Source organism: Penicillium odoratum, assembly GCF_028828045.1.
Source record: "Penicillium odoratum strain IBT 22623 chromosome Unknown utg000001l_segment0_segment0, whole genome shotgun sequence".
Taxonomy (NCBI): domain Eukaryota; kingdom Fungi; phylum Ascomycota; class Eurotiomycetes; order Eurotiales; family Aspergillaceae; genus Penicillium; species Penicillium odoratum.
This window is the reverse complement of record NW_026643143.1, coordinates 2,092,532-2,117,782: the sequence shown is the minus strand read 5'-3', so window position 1 is coordinate 2,117,782 and position 25,251 is coordinate 2,092,532. Positions and strand designations below refer to the sequence as shown.

At 48.1% G+C, this 25,251-nt stretch overlaps 11 protein-coding genes across 11 annotated transcripts; 5 read left to right on the top strand and 6 right to left on the bottom strand.

Moving 5' to 3' along the window:
- Window positions 1-699: 699 nt before the first annotated feature.
- On the bottom strand, window positions 700-1,921 carry N7520_000782 (Rab geranylgeranyltransferase BET4; the record flags this gene model as incomplete). Its single annotated transcript, XM_057134717.1, has 4 exons — window positions 700-1,064; window positions 1,117-1,699; window positions 1,756-1,863; window positions 1,913-1,921. The coding sequence occupies 4 exons, from the start codon at window positions 1,919-1,921 to the stop codon at window positions 700-702; spliced, it is 1,065 nt and encodes a 354-aa protein (XP_057000653.1).
- A 233-nt stretch (window positions 1,922-2,154) lies between these two features.
- Window positions 2,155-4,897, top strand: N7520_000781 (WD40 repeat domain-containing protein; the record flags this gene model as incomplete). Its single annotated transcript, XM_057134716.1, has 2 exons — window positions 2,155-3,079; window positions 3,264-4,897. 2 exons carry the CDS (start codon window positions 2,155-2,157, stop codon window positions 4,895-4,897), a joined length of 2,559 nt encoding a protein of 852 aa, XP_057000652.1.
- Window positions 4,898-5,192: 295 nt separating this feature from the next.
- N7520_000780 (uncharacterized protein) lies at window positions 5,193-5,887 on the top strand (the record flags this gene model as incomplete). Its single annotated transcript, XM_057134715.1, has 2 exons — window positions 5,193-5,461; window positions 5,635-5,887. The coding sequence occupies 2 exons, from the start codon at window positions 5,193-5,195 to the stop codon at window positions 5,885-5,887; spliced, it is 522 nt and encodes a 173-aa protein (XP_057000651.1).
- Window positions 5,888-6,192: 305 nt separating this feature from the next.
- Window positions 6,193-8,718, bottom strand: N7520_000779 (WD40 repeat and Utp12 domain-containing protein; the record flags this gene model as incomplete). The annotated part of the gene is made up of 2 exons (XM_057134714.1): window positions 6,193-8,083; window positions 8,162-8,718. The coding sequence occupies 2 exons, from the start codon at window positions 8,716-8,718 to the stop codon at window positions 6,193-6,195; spliced, it is 2,448 nt and encodes an 815-aa protein (XP_057000650.1).
- Window positions 8,719-10,997: 2,279 nt separating this feature from the next.
- Window positions 10,998-13,536, top strand: N7520_000778 (putative transcription regulator BDF1; the record flags this gene model as incomplete). The annotated part of the gene is made up of 3 exons (XM_057134713.1): window positions 10,998-11,101; window positions 11,175-13,164; window positions 13,219-13,536. The coding sequence occupies 3 exons, from the start codon at window positions 10,998-11,000 to the stop codon at window positions 13,534-13,536; spliced, it is 2,412 nt and encodes an 803-aa protein (XP_057000649.1).
- Window positions 13,537-14,212: 676 nt separating this feature from the next.
- On the top strand, window positions 14,213-15,597 carry N7520_000777 (uncharacterized protein; the record flags this gene model as incomplete). The annotated part of the gene is made up of 4 exons (XM_057134712.1): window positions 14,213-14,353; window positions 14,426-14,524; window positions 14,600-15,225; window positions 15,318-15,597. The coding sequence occupies 4 exons, from the start codon at window positions 14,213-14,215 to the stop codon at window positions 15,595-15,597; spliced, it is 1,146 nt and encodes a 381-aa protein (XP_057000648.1).
- A 176-nt stretch (window positions 15,598-15,773) lies between these two features.
- Window positions 15,774-16,104, top strand: dph3 (CSL family zinc fnger-containing protein; the record flags this gene model as incomplete). Its single annotated transcript, XM_057134711.1, has 2 exons — window positions 15,774-15,968; window positions 16,084-16,104. 2 exons carry the CDS (start codon window positions 15,774-15,776, stop codon window positions 16,102-16,104), a joined length of 216 nt encoding a protein of 71 aa, XP_057000647.1.
- Window positions 16,105-16,645: 541 nt separating this feature from the next.
- Window positions 16,646-17,443, bottom strand: N7520_000775 (frataxin family protein; the record flags this gene model as incomplete). The annotated part of the gene is made up of 2 exons (XM_057134710.1): window positions 16,646-16,924; window positions 17,087-17,443. The coding sequence occupies 2 exons, from the start codon at window positions 17,441-17,443 to the stop codon at window positions 16,646-16,648; spliced, it is 636 nt and encodes a 211-aa protein (XP_057000646.1).
- Window positions 17,444-17,664: 221 nt separating this feature from the next.
- N7520_000774 (uncharacterized protein) lies at window positions 17,665-18,448 on the bottom strand (the record flags this gene model as incomplete). Its single annotated transcript, XM_057134709.1, has 2 exons — window positions 17,665-17,789; window positions 17,854-18,448. 2 exons carry the CDS (start codon window positions 18,446-18,448, stop codon window positions 17,665-17,667), a joined length of 720 nt encoding a protein of 239 aa, XP_057000645.1.
- Window positions 18,449-19,206: 758 nt separating this feature from the next.
- N7520_000773 (MFS transporter) lies at window positions 19,207-20,985 on the bottom strand (the record flags this gene model as incomplete). Its single annotated transcript, XM_057134708.1, has 5 exons — window positions 19,207-19,544; window positions 19,598-19,852; window positions 19,967-20,036; window positions 20,091-20,492; window positions 20,554-20,985. The coding sequence occupies 5 exons, from the start codon at window positions 20,983-20,985 to the stop codon at window positions 19,207-19,209; spliced, it is 1,497 nt and encodes a 498-aa protein (XP_057000644.1).
- Window positions 20,986-21,407: 422 nt separating this feature from the next.
- On the bottom strand, window positions 21,408-23,654 carry N7520_000772 (Zn(II)2Cys6 transcription factor; the record flags this gene model as incomplete). The annotated part of the gene is made up of 1 exon (XM_057134707.1): window positions 21,408-23,654. The coding sequence occupies one exon, from the start codon at window positions 23,652-23,654 to the stop codon at window positions 21,408-21,410; it is 2,247 nt and encodes a 748-aa protein (XP_057000643.1).
- Between the last annotated feature and the right edge of the window lie 1,597 nt (window positions 23,655-25,251).

Below are 25,251 nucleotides of genomic sequence, written 5' to 3'. Positions count from 1 at the left end.
GGAATGAAGCGATTCTACCTTTGGTGATTTAAAGATATGTAGATAGATAGTAGATATGGAGAATGTAGGATTCTTGACTGTTTCCTCTCGACTTTCCACTTTTCACATGGTATCCTGCTGTTCCATTCAGTAATGTTCGATGGGTTTATGGATCAACATAGATCTGTCATACGTGTACACCTCTACCCAAAACAACACCAATCACGTATAAAGTGACTACTCATATCCTCGTCTAATGTAACCCGTACTCTAAAAGCCTTGTGTCTGTAGCGTGAACTTCTAAAGCTCTATTCGTGGCTGAGACTGTCCTTTCCTGTGTCACGTGGGCAGCCTCAGCTGGGCTAAAACATTTATCTTTATATTTTCTATCAATATCTCACGTCTTTATTCCGAGAGTCAAAGAGGGACCAAGGACTAGTTTTCTCAAGTACTTTGAAGCTATTCAGAAATTGATGTATCATTCTTCACTTCGCCTAAATTATCCCAATTTCTGATGTCAAATTCCAAGCTTACCCACATTCAAAGAACCAAGGCTCTGCTTTTGAGAGTATCTTGTGCTTCATTTTCAATGCCAATCGATTGCTTGTTTATTGGTCTTCCCAGTTAAGTGGGTACATATCTCATCATTTCTTACATATTGATCATGGTAGAAGTAGATCATTGTATATGCTAATATCTCTGTTCATCTTCTAATGTTATCTACAGTGCTCTTTCAAAATCCAGCCATCTGCGTTCTCGCAGTGGATCCAACTGCTTCAATTCTGAGAGCCAGCTCAAAATTTGGTTTCGGTCCTGCGAGGACAAACTGCCCGTCACCTTGGATACCAACATTGTACACTCAATCAGGGCTTGGTAGATATATTTGCAATCTTCAGCCCCATCAATAATCTCCTGGATATTTTCAATCTCCTGTCGGAGATACTCGAGTCTTTCCGATGTGGTCAGGTTCGGAGCCATGGTCCGGTCTGCAGTGGCCGGGTCAAACACGGATAGCAAGTTCTGGTGATAGAACCACACCGATTGGTCATAAGGATCAATCAAGGCTTGGTGAATAAGAGATAACTCTGTTTCAATGTCAGAAAGTATCAAATCAGGTAGAGGGTCTGTGATACTGACCTTCGTCTAACATCGTCTTACGCTCATCGTCGGTGGCGGCTTGTTCGTCCAATAACCGCTGTATCAGCTTAGTGCGGTAATGCCATGCGGAGAAGTTGGACAGATTGGCACCAATCATCTTCTTGGCATATTCAAATTCTTTTTGGGTCATGCTCATGGCTTCCTCCGGGGTCCCCAACTCTTTCAAGGCCTCCACGACCAAGCGACGGTAACCCCATCCATGAAAATTGCGACTGTCCAGCGTCAACATCTTTCCGACCAGGAAAAACTCCTCCTGCCAAAGTTGTCGAGCTTCGGGCAATGCGAGTAGCCGACGAGCCTCGTCCAGCAGCCAGAGTCGATAGTTCCAAATCCAGTAGCATTTGGGAAAGCTCCGCAGAAGTGGGATAAGAAACATCAGGTCATTTTTGATAAGTTGAAGAATTGGCTGGGTTGACTTCTCCTCTGTGTCATCCCCAGCGTCCGAGAACTGTTGCCTCATGACCTGCCGCCGGTGATTCCAGATGGTGTAGTACTCTGGATTCCGATTCAGCAGCTCGGAGATCTTCTTCAATGTCTCGGAAGTGTGATCTTGTGCGGCCACCTGATCCAAATTAGAATTAATAGAAATCCTCTGATTAATATTCAATACTTTCCCACCTTTTCTGAGACCTCGCGTTCTAGAGATCTGTAGTCTTCTATCTTTTGCAGCTCCTGCTGTCGTTCTTCGGGAGTCTTCTCCACGGGCTTAAATCGCCGAACACCGTGCTGCCAAGGCCGTCAGCCTCAAACCTTGAGGGTGCAGTATTTCACTTACACTGGCCATGTTGATAAATCAATGTTCATCGATTTTCTCGACTGGGCAACTGGAGAAGTGCGAAGGAGTGCCACCGCGGCTGATATCGGCGGGGATCACGTGGGTCTCCTGCCTTGAAATAGTAATTGGCACATTCAACTTCCTCAATATCTAATGTCAACAACCACGTTCACCTGAAAAATGGTCTATGCTACACGCTCATTTAAATGGTAGCTGTCTATTTGCTACGTTGATCCCAGACAATGGTAGAATTACAAAGTCACTCCTTCGAGGATGCCTCTTCCACAGACAGCTATAACGTGCCAATCATATCCCGGTCTCATTCTGAGTCCTCTCATGACACCAGCTCAGTCAGACGACTTCAACTTACAACTATCAATTTTCCATTCCTAGAATCGCCCGCCAAGTCTCGGGGTTCACTGTCAATTCCAATATCACCCACCCCAGGCTTGAAAGGAAACCTATTAACTAAAGCGACATCTCCGGAGCGAGGTCGAAGCAGAGTCAGAAGGCCATTCAACGGAGAAAGGATACGAGTTTCTTATCCCAGTCCGGTATCTCCCGATCGATTCATTCCCAAGCGCGATTTCGGCGATTCTCCATCTACGCCATATCGCGTGAACAAGCACCCCCAGCAACTATCACCCCGAGAACGGCTTCTGCGATGCCGTTTCCCTGGAGATGATCCGTTTCTACCAACTCCCCAAAGTTCAGGGTCACCCGACCAAGGCCCAAGACCAACTCGGGTCCAGCAAAGACCACTCCACCGGCCTCGCCTGATCAATGACTTTGCAGCCATGGGAAACAATCGCCCAAACGACTTCCTAAGACAAGTCAGCTCTGGTGGGGTTTGGGGAGTGGGTGGAACATCAGCAGTGCTTGGTGTTCCGGCTGCAACAACGAATGACGCACCAAATCTCTTGGGAAGATGCACCACTGCTCCGATTTTTATGGCCAGATTCCTACCGAGAAACACTAAGGCTGACGAACAAAACAAGCACGAATCAAGAATTGCACTTGCTTTGGATATCGACCGAACTACCAGAGTTGTTGGTACCTGTGGGGTACACGCAGAAACAAGTCCCAGTCGCACATCACCGGACTATGAACAGTTCGTACCGTTTATGTGGAAGGATGGTGCTTGGAAGAAGGGTAACAGAGAACATTGTAAGTACTTGCGCGTTTCTATAATCAACGCCTTATGTGTCAAATGACCTGAGTCGTCTTCGCTCACGGGTGGTCTCGAAATTTAATTGAATGGAAATCAAATTTATTGACATTTACAGAATACGGGGTTACATGATGATGCTCGCAATACTCACTGCGGTATCCACTGACCATACTTGAATAGGGCCAATAGTCCTTCCTCGGCGAGAAGCTGTTCCCCCCAAGCCTTTTCGAATCTTAGATGCCCCATATATGCGAGATGACTTCTACTGTTCCACATTGGCTTACTCTTTTACATCTGGTGTTCTAGCTGTGGGTCTGGCGCAGTGTGTGTATCTCTGGTCCGAAGGCTACATTGTTGGTCGACCACCATTTGGTGAATTCTATCCCTCAAACTACGTCACGTCTCTGTCTTTCTCATCAGAAAACGGCGGACGAAGCATTCTTGCGGTTGGACGTCAATCAGGTCTGCTGTCTCTTTGGAGCGTTTCTGAGGAAAAGGTTCGTTTTGAGATTAGCCACCCGAACGGCATATCATGCGTTTCTTTCAAACCAAGGACTTCACAGAGACCATCCGAGGGTTTCCAAAGCTTGGAAATTAATGCAGAAATTCTTGCTGTTGGTGACGAAATTGGCAACATTTGGTACTACTCGGTTGAATGGCCCGAGATTCACACTAAATGGAGTTGGACGGGCTGTATGACGCTCATGGCCAAAATTTCCGCGCATAGCCAGCAGGTTTGTGGCTTAGCTTGGTCTCCTGACGAAAGGTTTCTTGCTACTGGTGGCAACGACAATGTATGTATGCTATTTGACCTGCATGAGATCCTCTCGCCCCCACAGGTCAACCTTTCAGGCTTTTCTACTCTGTCTTCAGATCCGTCGAGGTACTTGAGTGCTCACCCATTTCCACCTCTCACTCCCGGTACGAACCCAAGGCGTATGCCTAGCAGACGAGAAATTATTAACCATCTACTGCCATCATGGAGGCAGTCTCCTTCAAGATCGTCCGCAACTTCACTTTTGAGTCGGCTAGGATGTCTCATTTCAGGCAGCACGAAAACTGTACTAGTTCCACCCAACCGTCAAAACCACAGCCTCATGCATAGCGCAGCAGTCAAGGCAATAGCTTTTGCACCGTGGCAGCCATCGCTGCTTGCAACAGGGGGAGGCACGAACGACCGTGCCATCCACTTCTTCCACGTAAGGACAGGGGTTTGTCTAGCAACGATAAATGTGTACGCGCAGGTGACCAGTCTCATCTGGAGCCAAACTAGACGTGAAATTGCAGCGACTTTTGGCTATGCTTCACCCGAACACCCTTTCCGGATTGCTGTCTTTGCCTGGCCCAGCTGTGCACAGGTCGCCGCTATTCCTTGGGGACCTCATGGAACAAGTTGGGATGGTGATGACCATGATGTCATTTACGATTGTGGACGGGCATTATATGCTGTTAGCTATCCGGGCAGACCACCTCGCCCTCTCAGTGTCCCTCAGGAAGATCTTGAACCAGTCTACGCGGCTGCAATGCCTTCGCCTCCTAGCTCTGAGTCTCCCGAGCAAAATAACGAAGCGCCCGAACCCAGGCGAGGGCCGCGTGCGATCCGCCCGAAAGAGAAAGAAGGTGGAATGTGGTGCACACGAACGATGGAAGAAGGATGCATCATCGTTGCATCAAGCGACCAGACCGTCAAATTCCATGAGGTATGGACCGGTCGACGCAAAAGTACCAGCTCTGCTTATGGGATATTGGGAGGAAGTGATATCCTTGAGGGAATGGAAGGCATCGAGAAGTCCGGTAGTGAAGTCATTCGATAAGTTGCCGCATTGTCTATTCTTATCATTTTATTATTATCCGTGTATGGGACAGATGCACAGTCAAGTTTGATTTGATATTCGAGGTCTGCATTCGAAATTGCGTCACACCACAGGTTTGGTGGCTTTTTGTACATCCGATTTATCGATTAGCGTGAATTGAATGTCGATCCCTCCCCACTCTTGCCCAGTCCCCTGGCAATAATTCAACAGATCGGAGATCCACGGAGGATTAAGCAAGGGCTGATGTCCCTCTTAACCTTCTTCCCCTGAACTTCGTACCTAAAACACCACCAAAATGCGCGTTACAACATTCCTCACAATCCTCACCTCTGGCCTTGCTACTGCAAGCACACTGAATGTCACTGTCCTTGGCGCACAAAATAATGCCTCAACACTTGAATGCTGGGCTCTAGAGCCTGGCTTCACGACCTCTTCTGAAGCCGGTACATCAGGCTCGCAGAGCTTGAACCTAGGCCCTCTTGGTGGGAAGATTGCTGGTAACTCTACATACACAATTATCCCAGCGAAGTACGACGGAGGAAGACACAATGCGCCATTGAAGCAGTAGGTTCTCTTTTCATCTCCTAATCATTTTCACTATCTATTCTTGTAGCCTGTGTTCCAGGCAATAGACTTTACCAAGAACAAGCCCAAACACCACCAACATGGAATTAAGCTTAAAAATTGCGGTTTCACGGGTACGTTCAAGGCTAATGAATTGTTCTTTCGATGAAAAGATGGGTTATCTTTCTGTCTGGTCAGGCACATATCACCCTTCCTAACTCCACTACTGAAGCCGTGATCACGGGCGGAAAGAGCGGTGCCATTTTGGCGCTGGATACGGCGGATGTGAGTGGCCTTGGACATGTGACTAAATATCCTTCCAATGAGTCAACGGTTGCGTTGGAGGTTCCGTTGGGTGAGGAGGGGATTCCTGGGCATACTGTTCTGCATTCGGGGGCTTGCAAGGGGGTTGAGCTTTTGGACTAGAATTCTGTATAATTCCTGTACTCATCTCAGGAAGTGAGCTTCTGTCAATGTTATATAGCATTTCATACATGTTTATCCTCTTAATTCTACTGATAGATAGAACATGAAACATATACACGAACCTTGAATTCCTGAGTAACGATAATAAAATGCAGACATAAATGCATCCAATATAGATTTCTTTTAAGCCGTAAACAAAAATGAACAAATAGAAACCAGAAAGCCATCTTATCTTTTCACCCAGATTCATACACAAGACACACACATCCATCGTCTATCAACAGCCCATAATGCTAGATGTTAATTTATTTCTTCCCAAGTTTCCCCTTCTTCCCGCTGGGCTTGCTCTTCTTGGGAGCAGGCTCAATAGCATCATCCGATCCCTCATCCTCGGTGTCAGCGATAAAGTCTGCAAGGGAGCCTTCGCTCGCCTCGTCAGAGTCCTCATCCTCGTTCTCTTCCAGCGACTCCTCGGCGTCAGAAGACCCAGCCGACTCTTCAGCCTCGATATCCAAAACACCCTCGGCTTCGTCCTCGTCCTCTTCTTCGCTGTCGTCCTCCTCATCCTCGGATTCATCCACGATGCCGTTCATCATAGACTCGTCCTCATCGAAGGCCTGCTCGCGAATAGACTTTGTCCGCGGCTTGGCTTGGCCTTCGGCGTCGCTGTCAGAATCGTCCTCGTGTCCTTCGACGTAGATAACGTTGTCCTCATCTTCACTATCCATACCATCGCCGCCACTGTGGATGTCGCGGCGCAGACCAAGTTGTGCCTCCAGCATGTCGAGTTTACCCTTAAGCAGAAGAAGGGATGAAAGGCTGGAAGATCGCTGGTCCATGACCTTGTACAGGGTGGACACGCGCTTCAGGAGGTCAGGGTGACCGGCCAAAGCACCACCGTGAGCAACGCAGACCCATTGGACCCACGCAAGGAGGTGACCGTAGCGGCCGGGGCGGGATGAGAGACGCTCAGCGAGCTTCTGGAGCAAAGTAGCAGCAAGGGAAGACTCGAGACGCTGGATGGTGCTGCGAATAATGGTGATATCGGAAGTGTGGAAGCAAGATTCAAGCATGTCTTTGTCGTTTGTCTTGAGGGACTGTGTGAGCACGGTAGCTAGTGAGACACCCGTGGGGATCTGTTGAACGGCGGCGGCAGGCTTGCCGGGAACGAGGGTACCCAGGTTGAGGTCATCTTCAAGTTCGGCTTCGACATCGACTTCATGGCCAGCGTTGCGCCGAAGGAGCTCACCGAAAGATGGCTCGACACCTTCTTCCTCCTCTTCCTCGCCTTCTGACTCTGCGCTTTGCATCTCAACATCTTCGTCAACAGGGGCCGGCTTGGAAGACTTGGTCTTCTTCTCTGTGGGCTTGGTGGTGTCTTCGACATCAGAGTCTTCGTCACCAGAGATGGAGACGTCATCTTGGATATCGTTCATGTCGACGTCGTCGTCGACAATCATGCCGGACTGCACGGTGGCGTGGGTGTCGTCTACACGGCTCTCACCGGCATTTTTAACGCCATTTGTTGATACGGATGAAATTGTGGAGCTAGTCTTTGTCTTAACGACTGCCTTAGTTCCGGTGAACGCAAGCTCGTCAGTGGTCTCGTCAAGGAACTTGACGCGCTCGAACACAGGGATCACACCGCCCTCAGCGTAAGCGACCACAATCTCGTGGCCGTGGAACAAGGTTGACACAACGGGGACACATGCATTTGAAGAGTCGGAGCGCACAATCTTAAGAGAAGCATTTGCCTTTTGGGTCATCTGTTTGCGGTTGGCCTTGGCACTGCCAGATTGCGCAGCCTGCGCAAAAGGTTTTGTGAACAGCTCAATGGTGCCATCTTCGGTGATCGCAGCAAGAATCTGCTTTTCGGGGGTACCATTGTGCAGGGACACCGAGGACACATTCTGCTCGGCGACAAGGTTTCGGATCAACTTCTGGGTTGAGGCATCAAAGACATTAATGAAGCGGTCACCATCAGATGCAAGGAATGCTCCAGAGCCAGCTGATTCGGCAGATGTGGAAATGATGCTGTGGATCTGGTTGCGCATCGCGGGGAACTTGACTGGCTCCTCGTCGGATTCCTCCATATCTATTAAGTATGGAGTCTGGGAAGCACAGATGACAGGCACATTGGAGGGGACGGGGCGAGAGAGCGCAGTGAAGATAGAAGCTGCAGGCAGATGAATCGTTCTGTAGAGCAGAAAGAATTTCCAAGGTTAGCTTAAGCATCTCCCTAAGACTAGCGGTTCAAATCCCGACTTAACATACCGTACGCTCTTTCCAGTGCGCAGATCCCACTGCACAAGCTTGTTATCACCTCCGATACTCCAGGCCTCCTGGGCCGGCCGCCCAGCAGTAAACTTGAAGTCCTTGATGCCCTTCTCATGCGTGCCAGTCAAAGTACCGACAATCTTGTCTTCTGATGGGGAAAACATGCGAATTTCCGAGGTGCTGGTTCCGAAAGCAACAACAACATCCCCCTGGTCGAGTCCATCAACGCCGTTCACGTCAGATCCGCGCTTGCGCTTCTTCTTCGACTGGTCGCGGCTCTTTCCCTGGCCACTGTAGTATCCCCAATCTAGCGAGGTGATTGTCTCCTTCGGTCCCAGCGCATGCTCGCATTGTAGTCGACCGGTGTTGGTGTCGTGGATGCGGAGATGCTGCGCATCGAGGCCTTGGATGACCGAGGCGAACAAAGCCAATTGGTACTCGGATGGCGAGAATGCAGCTCGGAGGATCGACGACTTAGTGGATTGCGAGAGGCCGGTGGCTGGCGATGCGGCTGAGCCGACCTTAGTGGTTTGGCGAGATGTCTTCTTGCCCATTTTGTTGGAGGTTTTTTTTCTTGGCCTTCTTTCAGCGTTGATTCTGGTTTTCTATTTTTGAGGGGTTATCGTGAGCGAGATATAGAATTCCCCGATAATTAAAAGAGATACCCGAGAAGACTTTTTTCACAAACCCTGGGGAACGAGGGCTGGGGGCTCTGGTAATCTGGTGGTCTCGTAGTCGATGCGGGAAAGGAAAAAAATGTTCTGTAGACTCCCGGACCAGACGCTAGTCCATGTTGGGTTTAGTGTTGGTGAGGTCGTTATCTAATCAGCACGGGATGATCGCAGCCTGAGCCATCCAGGGCTCCAGGGCTGCTTTTCGATAATTGAAGATTATAATGAAAGAAATAGGTAGTGGGAAATGTATGGAGAGCTCAAAATAATTTCTCTATTTAAATAATGTTTCATACATCAATGTTGGGGTTGGAATTTAGAAGTGAGCAAAGGGCTTGAGACCCTGAGCTGAGAGCTAGGAGGATATATATCTACATGTACAAAAAAAATCGATAATTTTTCAAAATTTGGAAGCCGTTGCCATAAACCTAAATCCTCATATTAATTAAGCAGCAAAAACCAATTGTTTCAGATACTCTTCACTTAAGCTAACATTGAAAGAATGAAATCAAATGGGAAACCGACATGTCCAGGCGGCCATATTTAGGATATAGAAGCCTAGTGTCGTGGACTGGCAGGTTCCTCAAAGTTATGTTGAAGGCTAAAAACAGCCCAAAAGAATGCAGAGAAGCCGACTGGTTCAAGCAGAAAGCTCTTTAGATTTATAAGCATTCGAACCAGGTGCTTGTCGACTACTCGGTAGATGAACTCCCGAGGTCCAAGTTGGCATGTCCTTGGGGTGACTCATAGAATTATCTCATGACTATCCCTGTCCTTGTTGCCGATCTTCTTATACATGTCCAATGTTTACTTCATTTGATGTATACTTTGTCACCTGTATAAAACGGCCACATGTGACCAACTCTGCCTAATCTGTAAGGGCCCAGACGCAGCGCAGCCTCGCCGATTGGCTGCGCAATCAGCCTCAGACCACTTTTATTTGATTGATTTCCAAATTCTTTCCATGAGTGGACAAAGGGGATTCCATGACAGCTAGGGGGTTCCCACTTTCAAGTTAAAAATATGCATCCAGTAAGACAGATAGAAGTACAGAGATCTCGCCTGTGGAGTATGTATCCTTACGGTATACTTGTACTCTGCCATTGCCAAGGAGAAATGGTCACGTGCATGACGTCTAGAAATCGACTCGTCACTACGCTAAACCGTTTCCAGACATAACCCTAGGGTTGGGAACACCAGGCATGAAACCCTCTCTGGTATGAACAGGAGTATCCCTCGCATGGCAAAAGAATCATAATAGAAATCCCCTTGTGAAGAAAAAATGACCGAGAAAAAACTCCAACATCATGCTCATTAATCATATCCTTCTATCCTTATCTTTCTCACGTCGTACCCATTCACGGAGTCGATGATGAAATGAAAAATTTTCAGAGCCATACTCAAAATTATCCAATCAGCATAAAGCATCCAGGGGCCGCATCAAATCAGCGCCAATGAAAAAGGGGTGGACCCAGTCGAATCCGGACTAGCGTTGCTGGTGGAACTCACAGGAGGAGGGAGCAAGGCGTCCGTCTGTACTTAAGGATTCTGGCATCCCCCATTTAAATGTTCTGCTTCCGTCCTGGAAACTCCTACTTCACCGCCCGTATCCTTGGTTACCCTTGCTCTTCCCTCCCATAAACATTAAAACGCGCTATATCGCGCGTCGGACGCGTGACCCTTTTTATTAAGGCCACCAAATTTCCCTATTTTTATTTTTATATTTTATCCCCTTTTATTTCTTGGATTGGTTTAATCTTTTTGTTTTCTTTCTCTCGATCCACTTTTCACTTTCCTCTTTCAGCTCAACTCTCTTTACCCAAGCAATCTTGTTGTTGTTTCATTGGGTTTCCACTTACTTCCGTGTTCCGTGTTCTACACCGCCCACGTGATTACCTCACGACTTTCTTGGCGGTATAAATTCCTCACCTCCGATCGCATTCTCCACTTCTCTTATCCCCCGACTCTCTCCTTATCACTCTGCGCTTTTTACGTCGCGTTTTTACGCCCCCCGTCTCCGCGCCATCTGTCACAACTTGTGCTTGTGCGCGGAAGTGTGTATCCAGTCATTTTGAGAAATTCGCGAACGCGTCTACCCAATAACCCTTTGTCTGTGACATCACCATAGAGATTGTATCTCACTCTTCTGGATACTAGTCTTCATGGCGACTCCGCCTCCCGAGGCTCCTCCTGTTCTCAAGGAGGAGAAGCCCCAGCTTCCTCCGTCTCCCATCGGAGTTACTGCGCCTGATGTTGCGCCTCCCAGGTGAGTGCTTGCTATGCATGTTTCCTTGGTTGCCTATCTGAGCAGTGGGCTGACTTGATTGCTATGTCTCAAGTGCGACCGCAGATGTCAAGATGAGCGGTACGGACAGCCCGACCGCAAACAACACCCCTGTAGTCAATGGTAATGGCCATGCGCTCGGTGAAGCTGCGACCAATGGCACGGGCAGCGCCGCATCTCCCCCCAAATCCCCTGTGCCTGCTACCGACGCCTCAATCTCAACTGCTCCGGCGCCAGCTCAAGATACCCCTTCCGAGCCCACCGTGGACCAGAAACCATCGGAGACCGTGAACTCGGTTCAATCGCAGGCCCCAGAGTCGGTGCCTTCCGCTGTGAATCCTGAGGATAAGGCCACTCTTAAGGAATCTGCCCATGCTCCCGCTGCTACACTCGCTGGTTCATTCGACGGAGCCAATGATATCAAAATGCAGATTGACGGCCCATCGGATTCGCCTGTGCCACAGCCTCTAAAAACTGAGCTACCTCACCATCCTACCACTGAGTCAACTCCATCCCTGCAACCTATCCAGAACGACTATGAAATGAAAGATGTCCCCAGTGCACCACTTTCCCCGTCCAAGGCCTCCCGCGAACGCTCGGAAGATCCTGAAGAGGAGCCTGCGGCCAAGCGTACCAAGGTGGCCAGTGAGAACGGAACACCCGCCATTAAGCTTCCGGAAGTGCATAAGGCCACCACTGAGACCGCCCGCCCCAACCAGTCTGGCATGACCAAGTTGCAACACAAGTTCCTCATGAAGACTGTCTCAAGCCTGAAGCGCATGCATGACTCGCGCTTCTACCGTGAACCTGTGGATCCGATCAAGCTGAACATCCCTAATTACCTGCACGTCATCACCCGACCCATGGATCTGGGTACTATTGAGCGGAAACTTAAGGCCAACGCTTACTCTTCCCCGAAGGAATTCGAAGATGACTTTGCTTTGATGGTCAACAACTCTTTGGTTTTCAATGGTGGGGACCATCTCGTCACCCAGGAGGGCCAGAAGCTCAAAGCAACATTGGATAAGCATCTGTTCAATCTTCCCAAGCCTGATGAAGTGGAAGAAAAGAAGCCAAAGAAGTCTTCTGAGAAGACTTCGGTCGCGCGACGGGAGCCTCGTACCTCCCTTGGTAGCCAACCCCCCAAGGCAACCTCCCCCCAGAGTACTGCCACCACGTTCGCGCTGGGACCCGAGGGATTGCCCACCATTCGTCGCGACTCTTTCAACCCGGATGGTCGACCCAAGCGTTCCATCCACCCTCCCAAGCGGGACCTGCCATATTCTACTAAGCCCAAGAAGAAGAAGTATCAGTGGGAGTTGCGATTCTGTCAGGAGGTCATCGATGAGCTTCACAAGCCAAAACATCAACCCATCGCGCTCGCTTTCTATTATCCCGTGGACCCAGTTGCTCTCAACATTCCAACCTACCACAACGTGATCAAAAAGCCAATGGACTTGATGACTGTCCAGTCAAAACTCAAGACTGGTCAATATGAGAACTCCAGGGAATTTGAAGCTGACATCCGCCTGATCTTTAAGAACTGTTTCCGGTTCAATCTCAAGGGGGATCCGACCTACGTGGCTGGTGAGCAATTGTTGGATGTCTTTGAACGGAAGTGGAAAGAATTACCGGCATACGTTGAGAAGCACGAACCTCACCATGAGCAGGAGGTCGATTCCGATGAAGAGGAAAGCGACGAGGATGCAGAAGAAAGTGACGAGGATAATGAGCAACTCAGCATGTTGCAGAAGCAGATTGCAGAGATGTCCCGTCAGGTGGAGATGATTACCCAGAAGAAGAAGAAGACTCCGCCCGCCAAGAAGTCCAGCAAGTCCAAGTCGGCCAAGAAGGAGCTGAAGAAGAGCAGCAGTTCTAGCGGCAAGAAGGACAAGAAGAGCAGCGGTAGCAAGGGTTTCAAGGATAAGACGCGATCCGTGTCCTACCACGAAAAGCAGATCATTTCCAACGGCATCAGTAGCCTTCCGGACAAGAAGATGCACGAGGCACTTGGAATTATTCAGAGCAATGTTCCTGCTCTTAAGGTAAGCTTTGAGATATTTCTTTCCCTACATTTCTCGCTAACGCATTTCTCATAGGGTACCCAAGAAGCTGAGATTGAACTCGACATCGATGAGCTGCCAAACAATGTCCTGTTGTTGCTACTTGATTTCGTGAAGAAGAACGTGCCTCATATCATGGATGACGAGGAGTCTGCCCCTACTGCCGGTTACGCTGCTCCTAAGCCGAAGAAGAACAAGCCCATGAGTAGCAACGAACAGGAGGCCCGCATTAACACACTCCAGAGCAACCTCTCCCGTTTCGCCGACGGAGGTGCTCCTGTTCCCTCGGTTGAGAACAACGACTCCAGCGAGGATGAGTCGGACGAGGATTCAGAGGAGAGTGAGGAGGAGTAAATGCTCCGCGGATCGATCGTTGCTGTCTCTTGAGTGCAAGAGACATCTTGCTTTGATTTGCGTTCCTAGCGTCAACTTGTTTCTTTTCAAATTTTCTGATTCCTGCCAAAAATCTTCAGGCCCAGAGCGATCCTCGAGAGTTTGCAGTTGCTACAATTTTTACACGCAGCTCCTCTTTTTCTCTGGCTTCACTGCCAGCGATGACCTCGATTGTACATATTTCCCCCCCCCTTTTCTCTTCCCTTTTCGATTATCCTTGGATCCGGCACCCTACAGCCTCGATTCCGCTGGGCTTCAATCTTGATCTTTCTTTGCCCTGGATCTCTGGGATTTTATTTGCTTGACCTTTTAGTTCATCCTCTCCATCAATACCCGAGCGTACCTTATATCGACTCCCTTGCTTGTTTGGGAGGATATCTGCTCCTCGATATGAGGATGGGAAAAAGTGGATCAAGCTGAAGCTGATGAGCAGCTTCTATGTACGATAACGAAAGAAACGTGGCATGCCAAAATCGGTAATCAAATCAAATATTTCATAATCAAGAAAATGAACTTAGTAGATAGTAGCCAAAATGACAGCACAGCATTTTACCGATATTTGCGGATTCTATACATCTATTCCGCATTGTTGATCTATTCCGCTTGGCGGTGAACCTTTCTTTTCTCCCATTCCACCATGATACCCCCTTGCGACCCCTCCATTCTTGAACAAAACCCCCAATTCAAACGACTATATGAGAATCTTGCGAACATTTTATTGAATCCAGATGGCTCAACATGTGCTAGGCCAGACCCAGCTCGGGAGGCGGTTGCGGAGGTTAGTCATGTCTCCTCGAAACGTGTAGGAAAAAACATATACCAGCTGAGATCTAACCATCATTTCTAATAGGACCTGAAGCAATATCAAATAAAAAGTGCAAAGAAGAGAATCAAGCAGCGCACACTGAGGCAGCTGGCCTTCGCGTCCGACAGCGACCTTCGCGATGAGGTGAGTAACGCGCTACCGGCCATTGCATCACGCATTCTATCTTGATCACAACTAAGTCTAACCCGCGGGAACTAGTGCCATGATAACCTTGCCATAATATCCATTTATCTTGACACACCACGAGCCGCAATCGAGTCCGATACGCCTGTCCAAGAGCTCCAAGATGCGAAGCAGGAACAGGAACAAGATGACGCTCTCTCTCTCCTCTCCAACGAATTCGAGACCTTCTACTCCCACATACCTACCTTTATCGATCAATTCTCCCAGATTATCTCCACCGCAATCCATGACCTCCGCAAGATAGCAGCAATAGCTACGGACGAGTCTGTAGCTGTTGAACCGGAGCCAGAACCTAAACCACCCCGAACCCTCCCCGGCTCAACCCGCTCCTCATCCAATCACTATTCTCGTGCTCGCGCCCGGGACCGCCGTGTGAGAACCTCAATGGCTCCTGTTCCGCCTTTGTCCTTCATACTCCGAGATCGAGTCCACGCCCTTCGCAGCATTCAGCTATCTGATTTGCCTTCAGCGCGGCGTCAGATGGCTGCGACAGCTGCAGAGGTAATATCAGTGCGTACGCTGATTTTGGAGCGGACGCTTGTTATTCTAGAGCGAGTTAAGCATGGAGCTTTGGCGAGAGCGACGAGGGCTCGGGCCGAGCATTTGGCTGCTGTAGCGCAGGGGATTGAGGGAAAATTAGAGTGAGTATCATCCCTACTCCTTACATTCTTATTCGCATGCAGGGTATATTTTTGGGGATACGCAAGAAATGCAATAGCTAATCTCAAAATAGGGTAACCAAGCTTGAAATCGCAGCCGCAATATACACGCCGGAAATATTATCTGCACTTAGTCGATATAGACAGCATCTTCGCGAGACGAGAATACGACTTGATGAACGGAGTGAAATAGCAATTGAAGAGCTGAGCCGGTATGGGGATGTTGAGGGTGCGCCATCTGAGTCTGGTAATATCGATCGGAGTAGCACTTTTACAGAGATTGCGCGAAAATATGGGATGCTTGCCAGGGAGGTCGAGAGAGTGAAAATGGAGATTGCTAGTCTAGGAGAGTAGATCAATCATAATTCCACGGTACCTCGAATCCGGTTCCTATACTAGTACAATGGATAACCAATTAAAACCCTCATAGATTGATACGTCGCCATCACATGACCACCCCGCCAAAATTTATTTTGTCCGCCACCAAGATCAATTATTACAATTTCAACATCCATAGTCAATCCTTCACCATGGCCGACGAGTCTCTCTCTATCTACGATGAGATCGAAATCGAAGATATGACCTTTGACCCTGCTATGCAGATCTATCACTATCCCTGCCCATGCGGCGACCGCTTCGAGATCGCCATCGACGATCTGCGCGACGGGGAGGACATCGGCGTGTGTCCGAGTTGCAGTTTAATGATCCGGGTCATCTTTGATGTGGTATGTATATACTATACACTATGACGATATGCCTCTGTTTCTCATTTTCCATTTGCGATTTTTCTACTTTTTCTTTCCTTTCGTTTCGAGCGATGCGCTGACATGTTTATCCTAGGCCGATCTTCCCAAGGCGTGAACATTTGAGACGGAGAAATGAAAGTTTACTTCGCGCAAGGCGAAGCCGGAGCGCATACTATCCCGAGCGGGTATACACTGGTTCCTGCAGCAGTATGTTGCGCCGGGGCCAATCTGAGTCTCCTTGCGTGCGAATGTCACATAGGGTCCAGCGCATCTATAGATGTTGCTGGGACATGATTATGTACCCCCGCCGCGCACTAGCGCTGGCTATCGGCCGTCTGCGATCGTCTCCAGAGATGTTGGTTCGGCGATAGATCTGGTGCGATATCCACCTTTGACAGGATCTGATGGGAACACCATATTCGATACTCCATATCGCAAAAATTTCAACTGCGGCTTGTTGATCAGGCTATGCACTACAGCAAATTGATGTCAAATAGCCAATACCAACGAACTAGAATATGGTACTAGTTCATATCCGCTACTCAAGTTCATCCAATGCATGACTTAAGTTCTGAATTCATTTCACACGCATAATACTACAATATGATCCAACAATATGATAATATGATAATCCTCAGTGGTGTATCAGATCATGTCTAATCATCAAGCAGCACACCGTAGATATCCTTTGGCAAAGACAGCGACATCTCGGCATTAAGCAGCTCCGTCAGATTGCTACCATCACGCAGGTAGATCCACTGCCCATGCGCAAACTCGCGGGTGCCCTCCTTTTCATGCATGCCGTCACCCTCAAGGACCCAGTCATACCGTTTCGGTCCGGAGATGGGTGAGCTGAGCCAGATCTGTCGGTTGGGAGGTTGTTTGTTGAGGACATAAGTTCCAATCGCGGGGATGCTGACGTTGAGAACACCGGCCTATAAACAAACAGATCAGAATCAGAATCAGAACCAAAACCAGCGAAGCAAAAATGGAAGAAAAGAAGGAAAAGACAAGAGAAAGCGCCAGTAAAGCTCCCAGTCTAGCATACAGAGCCACAAGAAACTCCCCAGAAAATATAATTAGGAAAGATGACCTACACTATACTCGGCCTCGACATCCGACCCGTCCTCCTGCGACTTTTCCAGCTCCGCAATCAACACATTAAAATAATGTTCCGAGTAATCACGGTACTCCTCCGGCGTCAACGACGATGGCTCAGTAACATGCGTCCCCGGACCAGCCACAGACCCAGATTGTGAATTTGGAGGACGCGGGTTCTCAGAGTCAGGCTGGATACCCTTAGCTCTGGTGGCAGATGCGTGGAAAGGACGGCTCGGAAATGCGGAGCTGCGAGCTAGAGCGAGAGCGGGCCGGGATTGCGGGGTGATGAGGGGGGCAGGTTGGGCGGCACGACTGGTGAAGCGGAGAAAGCGAGGTGCGCTGCGGGAGAGCATGATGAATAGCTTGTATGAATTATGCAGTGGTTGGTGGATTGGTTTGGAGACGGGAGCTGTTTGCGGGTGGAGAGCAATACATCATCGGGTTTTCTTGGGGTTACCGCCTTCTTTTTTAGGATTGATTAGTGATGAAGTAGATTTAATTTGATTTGTTAATAAAGAACTCATACATTCAAGTACACTCTATTTGATCTGCTAAAAATGATAAAGAACTGGATTTACAGTTTCTCAAAGACTTCCACTGCAGCCTTGGCAGTTGATGCCGCACTGGCGGGATTCTGGCCGCTGACAAGACGGCCATCAACGACAACATAATCATCCCAGATTCCAGCGGAGCGTTCATCTAAAATATAGGTTAATATAGGCTCGGTATACAAGGGATGTTAAAAGCACGATAATCAACTCACATTTCGCACCAAGCCTGTCAGCAAGCTCCTCCACCATCTCCGAATCCCAACTCCGCAAGTCCTGCATAATACCCATGGTGTTTTCAGCCTCAGAGGTAAAGCCAGTAATCCGCTTCCCCTTGATGATAGGCTCGCCAGTAGCGTTATCAAGGATATTTGCAAAAATAGCAGGTCCGTGACAAACAGAAGCAACAACCCCGCCATTAGCCCAGACTTGCTCGGCGATTTTCTGCAAGTTTTTTGCCTTGGGATAATCGATCAAGGCCGCATGGCCGGCAGAAGCATAGAAAATGCCATACTGGGAGCCATCGACATCTGCAGCCTTGGGCATGTTATCGAGCTTCTGGCGGAAGTCGCTGGTGGTATCTTCCCATGTCTTCAGGTCATCGCCGTTGAGGAAGTCGGGCTGCTGGGAGAGCCAGTCGGGAGTATAGGTTCCAGTCTCGGAGGCAAGGTCAACTTCGAAGCCGGCGGCTTTGAGGACATTGAAAGGGTGGAGAGCTTCGCTGATGAAGAGACCGGTGGTTTCTTTGCCTTGGAAGAGCTTGGCGTGGGCCGAAGTGATGCTGATGAGAGCCTTGCGTGCGGGAGACATTTTATTGATTGACTTTGCTGATTGTGTAACAGGCAATAGTAAAGTATGATTGATATGAGATAAAGGTCTCTCGGTGTCTGGAGTCAAGTGTGTTTTGTAATGGAGATTGCTTGGGTTGTGAGAATGACTCTGAGAACAGCAAAGGACGCCATATTTATATTTCTGTGCTTATGGAGGGGTGTGTACAGAAAGAACTTGAATATGCGCCTCATTAGTGCTTACATTCATTCACATCACATACTACTTGCATGTTCCGCAACTCCGAAATGTTGATAAAGAATATGATTGGCCAGATGAAGTCTTGGAAGCTCCGCGATTCCGTGACTCCGCGACTCCGCGAAACTAACAATCACTTTTGTAATCCAATCGTGACTCTTTACGGAGTACAGGAGCTTAATATATCAAGTGTGATAAATTAATTTGTAGAAAAGCTGATAAATCATGTCTTGCTAGTGATAAGCCCCGGGGTGATGGAAGTGCTGGACCTGAATTGCATTCGAGCTACTGTTGAAGGCCTACACGAGGTCCAGACCACCAGGGACTCTTAATCAGGAGAGTTCCTGGATTCTAATAAAAACTTGCATATATGACCAAGTAAATTCATAATAGCACTTAAACGTGCGTAATGAGTACCCATCTTAACTTCCCTAGATTAAAAGAATACTCGACTTTTTGGAGATAGACATATAAAACTTGCAATGCTAATGTTCATGGGGCATAGCGATAGAACGGCTGGGCACAACTTTCGAGTTTACGTGCTAGACTGTAGACTTACTCCATTCTCCCCGAGATCGGATCCGTTTGCCCCAAACGAAGAACAGAAAGGGCACAGGAGTCAGAACTGCAGCAACACAGCCAAAGACGGTGGTGCCCCAGTTGACACCGATGTTATGATACATGGGTAGGCAGAACAGCGGGAATGCGCCTGCCATAATAGAGCGCAGAAATGTACTGGCAGCGACAGCACTAGCACTGAAGCGAGTAAAGGTGTCAACCAAATAGTTGAGGGCTGCTTGGAAGATCGTCGTGAAACCGAATCCAGTCAACGCAATACCAATAATCGAAGGCCAGTAGTTGATACTTGGTGACGATGTCCCTAGAATTAGTCAGTGAGTCCTCGCGTGGAAGATAAAGTCCGACTAATCTTACAGCCAAAGATAAAGAGACCGGCCGTAAACGCAAACCCTCCGATCATCATTGGTGGTAGTCGAGCCTCGGGGACTGCTTTATTACCATCTGCCTTGAATTGAATGAAGTAGTATTTGTTGTTGAAGATGTTGACGGCTGCCGCGAAGAAAATCCCGACCAGCATGGCGATGAATGGAAGATTACCGACAACTGGTCCCCACCCACGAATCTCTTGGAACTCGACTGAGAAGGCTTCGAGATTCGCGTAAAGAATACCTAGTGCAACATAAACGTTAGATTTTGCACATAAGAGATCAGTCTTGAGCATTGAGGGCTTCTCACCATAAACGAAGGCCGAATATATACTCATCAACAAGCATATGGGTGTACCCAGCAGCTGGATTGGCCGAATAAGATATTTTTGCGAAAGCTCACTCAGTGAGAAATTCCATTCCTCTTGCTACAAAAGCTTAGAAACAATCAGAATATAGTTTGAGTCAAAATGCAGACTTACCTTGGCATGCAAAGCAAAGTTCTTGCCTTCGAAACGCAGCCGGCGAGCTTTGTAGGCAAGTAGTACCGGAGGATAACTTTCTTCCAATACAATAATATCCAAAACTACCTGCACCATCATAACGGTACCGGTCAAATACTCGGTCCACCTCCAACCAAGATAACTCGAAGTGAGAGCCCCTCCAATAATGGGTCCGAGTGTTGGTCCGCCGACAATGGTGATTGAATACCCAACGATGGCAGCCCCACGCTGCTGAGGGGCCCAGATATCTGCCATTACACCACCTGTATTCGTCACAGGTGCGCTGCCGAAGAATCCAGCAAAGAATCGAGTAATGAGAACGGTCTGGATATCCTTCGCCGTTGCTGTTCCGAAGGAGAAAACGGCTGCAATAAAGTACGGCTTGAAGAGGATTAGCCAATTTCGACGAATTCAAATCATTGTCGAAAGTATGAATACCTACCAGTATTACTACCCATTTTCGTCCGTAAACTTCACTTAGGGGAGCCCAAATTAGGGATCCCAGTCCGAATCCGAAGACGATTAGACTGATGCCCGATGCTGCTGCTTCTTTGCTCACTTGAAATTCTTCTGAGACTTGTTCAAGTCCCGCGGAGTAGATAGCGGAAGCGAAAGTAATCCAGCAAGTTGTGAGACCATAGAGAAGCGTTGTGATGACTTTCTTTCGGAATGGCCAGTTCATGGGCAGGTAGGGGTCAAGTTTTCCATCAAAGTCAACGAGAACAGTGGGAGATGTTGCGTTGTAGAGAAGAGGGTGCTCCAGAGGCTTTGTTTCCAGGCCCAGTTGGTTTTCCGGATCTTTCTGTTCGTTGGCTGGTAGTTTGTTTGTGCTGTCTTTGGAGGAAGATGGGTGTTGCAATTCAGAAGGCGACATGGCTGCAGAATTCGGAGTTGATCCGGTTACAGAAGCTGGAAATATAGACATGCAGAAAATGAAAAAGAAGAATGATACCAGATCATAAAAGAGTTCTTATATCCATCGGGGACTTCTATGCGGTGATCCGTCGGCCCTAAAAATCACCGAGACAGTGTACTGCGACAAAGGTCAAGCGCTGGGGTGGGTCTAAAGCGGGTCCTCGGAGCCGCTTAAGCTTATGCGGGTGGCGAACGAGCCCATCACCGGCCGATACATGCACCAGGTTCTGAAAGTCCATAACCTTGGAATTTTCAATACTCAGTTTCTAGTCCGGAAGATATAGGTAACCTGGGCCAATAAATTTGTTTTTAGCTATGATAATATATAGTTATCAACTAAGCTATCGAGCAAAAAAATGATCATGACACGAATCCATTTACTCAAAAGGTGATATTGCTTGGGCTTCCGACCCATTGTGTCATGAGGTAGTCAATATCTTCAGGACATGGATACTCCGGTGTTGGATCAGGACATTGCGACTCGGTGAAATTCTCAAAGAATGGGTCAAGCGGTTCCGGGGATAGAACGCTCTCCTGATCTTTGTGCCCCGAAATCGAGCCCCTTATATCTTCGATTATCACTGTAGAATTATCTATCGAGTTAGATATTGTGGAGAGTCCCGGAGAGGAGGCTCCAGGTGATATCGTAGTCATTCCGGCCATTTGCCAATGCCGGTTGGGAGTTGAGGCATTCCTTTGAACTTCGCGTACATATTGTGCTTTGGCCATCAATCGTTTGATGGGCCGCCATAGATTACCCTTGTGCTCCTTCATCTTCCATCGGCTATATACTGTCTGCGCATACTGCCACCCGCGATCACATTCTTGTGATGGCGGGCGTGAGCAAATTTCAGATAGAACGAAAGCAACGGCGTGCCACTGGACGTGGGTTTTGGAGTGCCAGGTCCACTTTGCAAGGTCAGGGCTGGTTAGTAATCTATTTGATAGTTCGAGGACTTTGATAGATTGGATGAACAGCTGGTCTCTAATATTAAGGGGCAAGCTTTGCCCATCGTCCGATTTGCTGAGGGGATAATAAACAACCAGCCAGGTGCGAGCGATGATCAGACGTGCCACGGTCACACAAATCTGGAAAAATGGGGTGGTTTTATCGCAGTGCTTGAGATAGCGCTCCTCTAACCGTTTCTGGAGGTCTCCGGCTAAAGCAACGCGGTCGGTGAGGGATAGACCTTCAGCTGATTGTCTAGGCTGCTGCATGCTGGGTGGTGTATAGCCTGTCTTCCATACGATGCGCATAGCTTCACACCTAATGAGACAGAAAGTCATTTCGGTGGCTTCTTCACGCTCATTAGGGGGCGAAGTCATATCAGCTTTAATATCAGAGTCATTGATATTCAGGGGCATTCGAGTATCGAACATGGACTCGTGCACTATGGGCTCACAGCCATGAAACTCGGACGATCGGATGTCCAGTAAGCAAATATGCCACCACAGGCGACGCCGTATCTCTACCTCCAATGGGCGTAGGCCAAATGCTACTCCATCCCTGTGGAGGCCCATGGCCTGGGCAATGTGAAAGATTAGCGCGGTCATTGACCAGGCAGTACGTGAGGCATCTTCATTCCGCAGAGCTGACAAGAATAGAACTACTGCCTGTATCAAAACCACACTCTGAGTGTTGAGGAGATCGGCCCGTGCCATGGCTTGTTGCACTGCGAATTGATAATGTTTGACTGCTGTTGCTCGTGGAAACCCAAACACATCCTCGCATTGTTCTGACTCCATGCTGATAACAGTAGAGTAATAGATAGCGAACAACAATGCCTCAGTATTACGATCCAAGGAATCCAGTGAAGCAACAGCATCCCAATAATAATTGGTCAATGTCGGCAGGTGAAATATATGCACGAGAGGCGCAACGTTCAGTTTGAATATTTCAAAAAGCGCCACTGACTGGGAAAGTGGTGGATGGTATGTCCGCAAAGACTGTGCCAGTGCCTGGAAACCCATTATCGCAACATTAGAGCCTAGTGATGTTGTAGTTTCATCAACAGACAGATCGGTGGCCGCATCGAGGTCTTCGTCTTCCGATGCTGACTCGTGTAGTAAGTCGCGCAGTTCTTCAATCTTCAAGAAGTCAGTAAAGAACAACAACACAACCCGAGCACATTTAACCGAATAACATACTTCGTCTCCTAGTTTTGCCAACAAAACATTGCTCACATAGCAACTACGCGTCTCGTCTATTACAAGCCGGCCAAGCCGTTGTTCAACCTGGCTTGACCCGTCATCCGATTCTATCGCTGTGCTGGTCGTTGGATTTTCTGATGCAACAGCTGGTACCTGGCCGCCTTCCATATCTAGGCGCCTAACAAGCATCTCGAGATGCGCCAGTCGGTTGAGAACACGGTCATCGAGAGCTCGACGTGGTCTCTTAGGAGCCCTGCCTGGTCCCGACGGGTAAACGCACTCTAAACCCGCCCGCAGGCAGTTGGCGCATGGCTTCTGGCGGTCGCATTTTACTTTGCGAGATCGACAAAAGAAACAACTGCGGATATGCGGCGGGGGCAGGGCTGAATTGCCGGATAATCTCTCGGACACGTTGTTGCCTTCGTTGGCGGGATACAACGAAATATCGGGTGGAAAACTCAGAGATTGTGAATTCATTGGGATGATTGGAACGATATAAATTGATAGTCAGATTCCGTTCAAGGAAAATGAGTCGCGAGACTCAAAGGTACATGTAATATCTGACCAGAATGGGGGGCGAGTATGTGTAATTTTCACGTATTATTTCAGTACGGGCGCGGGAGACGGATAAGCTTATGCGAAGCCGACAGAAGCGAGAGGCCGATTGGCTGGAAGTTACAGTATCATTCGCATGTCATGAATTTAACATCGGTGCCATATTCAACAACCGTCAAGCTTCATATAAATTGAACAAGATGCCGAAGCAAGTTCTTCCCACGTTTTGGTCACACGTACACGCTCCGAGATGCCATTCTAAAAACTCCCACGGGGTGTGAAATGCATTTTATGACATGATACAGAGGAGAAATTTACACAAAAGAGAAGAAAGGAGGAAATATCTCTTGAGACTGCTATTTACCGGCAAAGCATAAGAAAACAATATGATACAAAGTTGAATTCGTGATCGATCTCAAAGATTTAATAGTAGCTCTGGCGCCTTCCGGGGGAGGTTGCAACGATAAATCTTCGCAGTTTCATTAGTTTGAAGTTGGAAAGGCAATGAATTGTAAACTTAGTTGAAATAGAGATGAAACTCACATTGCATGAATGATTCCCGGGATATCGCCCAGTAGCGTCAATAGTATGTTAATACAGAGGTCCACTCCGCAACCTCTTTTCAGCAACACTGCTAGTGGTGGTAGGAACACCGCCAACACGAACAGGCAAACGTCACTAATTAGATATCAGATACTATATTGCAAGCCGTTATTGACCTTTGATAGTAGGATTTGTGGACAACATACGAGGCTGAGATTGGCATGATCTGGCTGCATCAATGGATATGATTATAGAAACAAAAGGTTATCAGAAACAAAAAGGACCATGTACCATATAATAGCGAGCCATAATCCATTGATAATTGATATTATACCGGACAGGAAACCTCGTCATTAATGAAAATACTTGAAAAGCACGAATATGAGAATATGAAGTCTATGACGTCAATTTAGATCAGTTTGCTGGAGATAGGCAGTATCCCGAACGTTCGCTCGCATGATTCTCGGAGTTTCCGATACAATATTTGATCCTCAAGTTATGGGGTTGAAAACCTTGGAAGTGGACGGCGGTCAATGACGAGTCGAAATGCGGCAAATGATATCCTTGATAACACAAAATCCTTCATAGCGTAAATCGCCCAAACGCTTTTTCAACACAGTTACCAATTCTAAATTCGAGAAGTTAAATCATTTTGTTTTCAATTCTTTATCGCTTCATTACTACCTAATGAACTGATCAGCGGTGCACATGTGCCCATGAATATTCGCGAGAGCTCTGCGCGAGTAATCAATGCAGAACATGCTCAAGGTACTTTTCAATGCCGAGCTATTATCACATGAATCGGTGAATGAAGTGAGATCAACAGGACACGATGCTCATATTGGATCTCCACTCGTCGTGGTGTCGGCTGTCCTTATCGGGGTTGCAGCTGCAGCGGTTGTCCTGCGAGTAATTTCTCGCATCTGGGTCATGAAAACATATGGTATAGATGACTGGTTTGTCATGGGATCTGTGC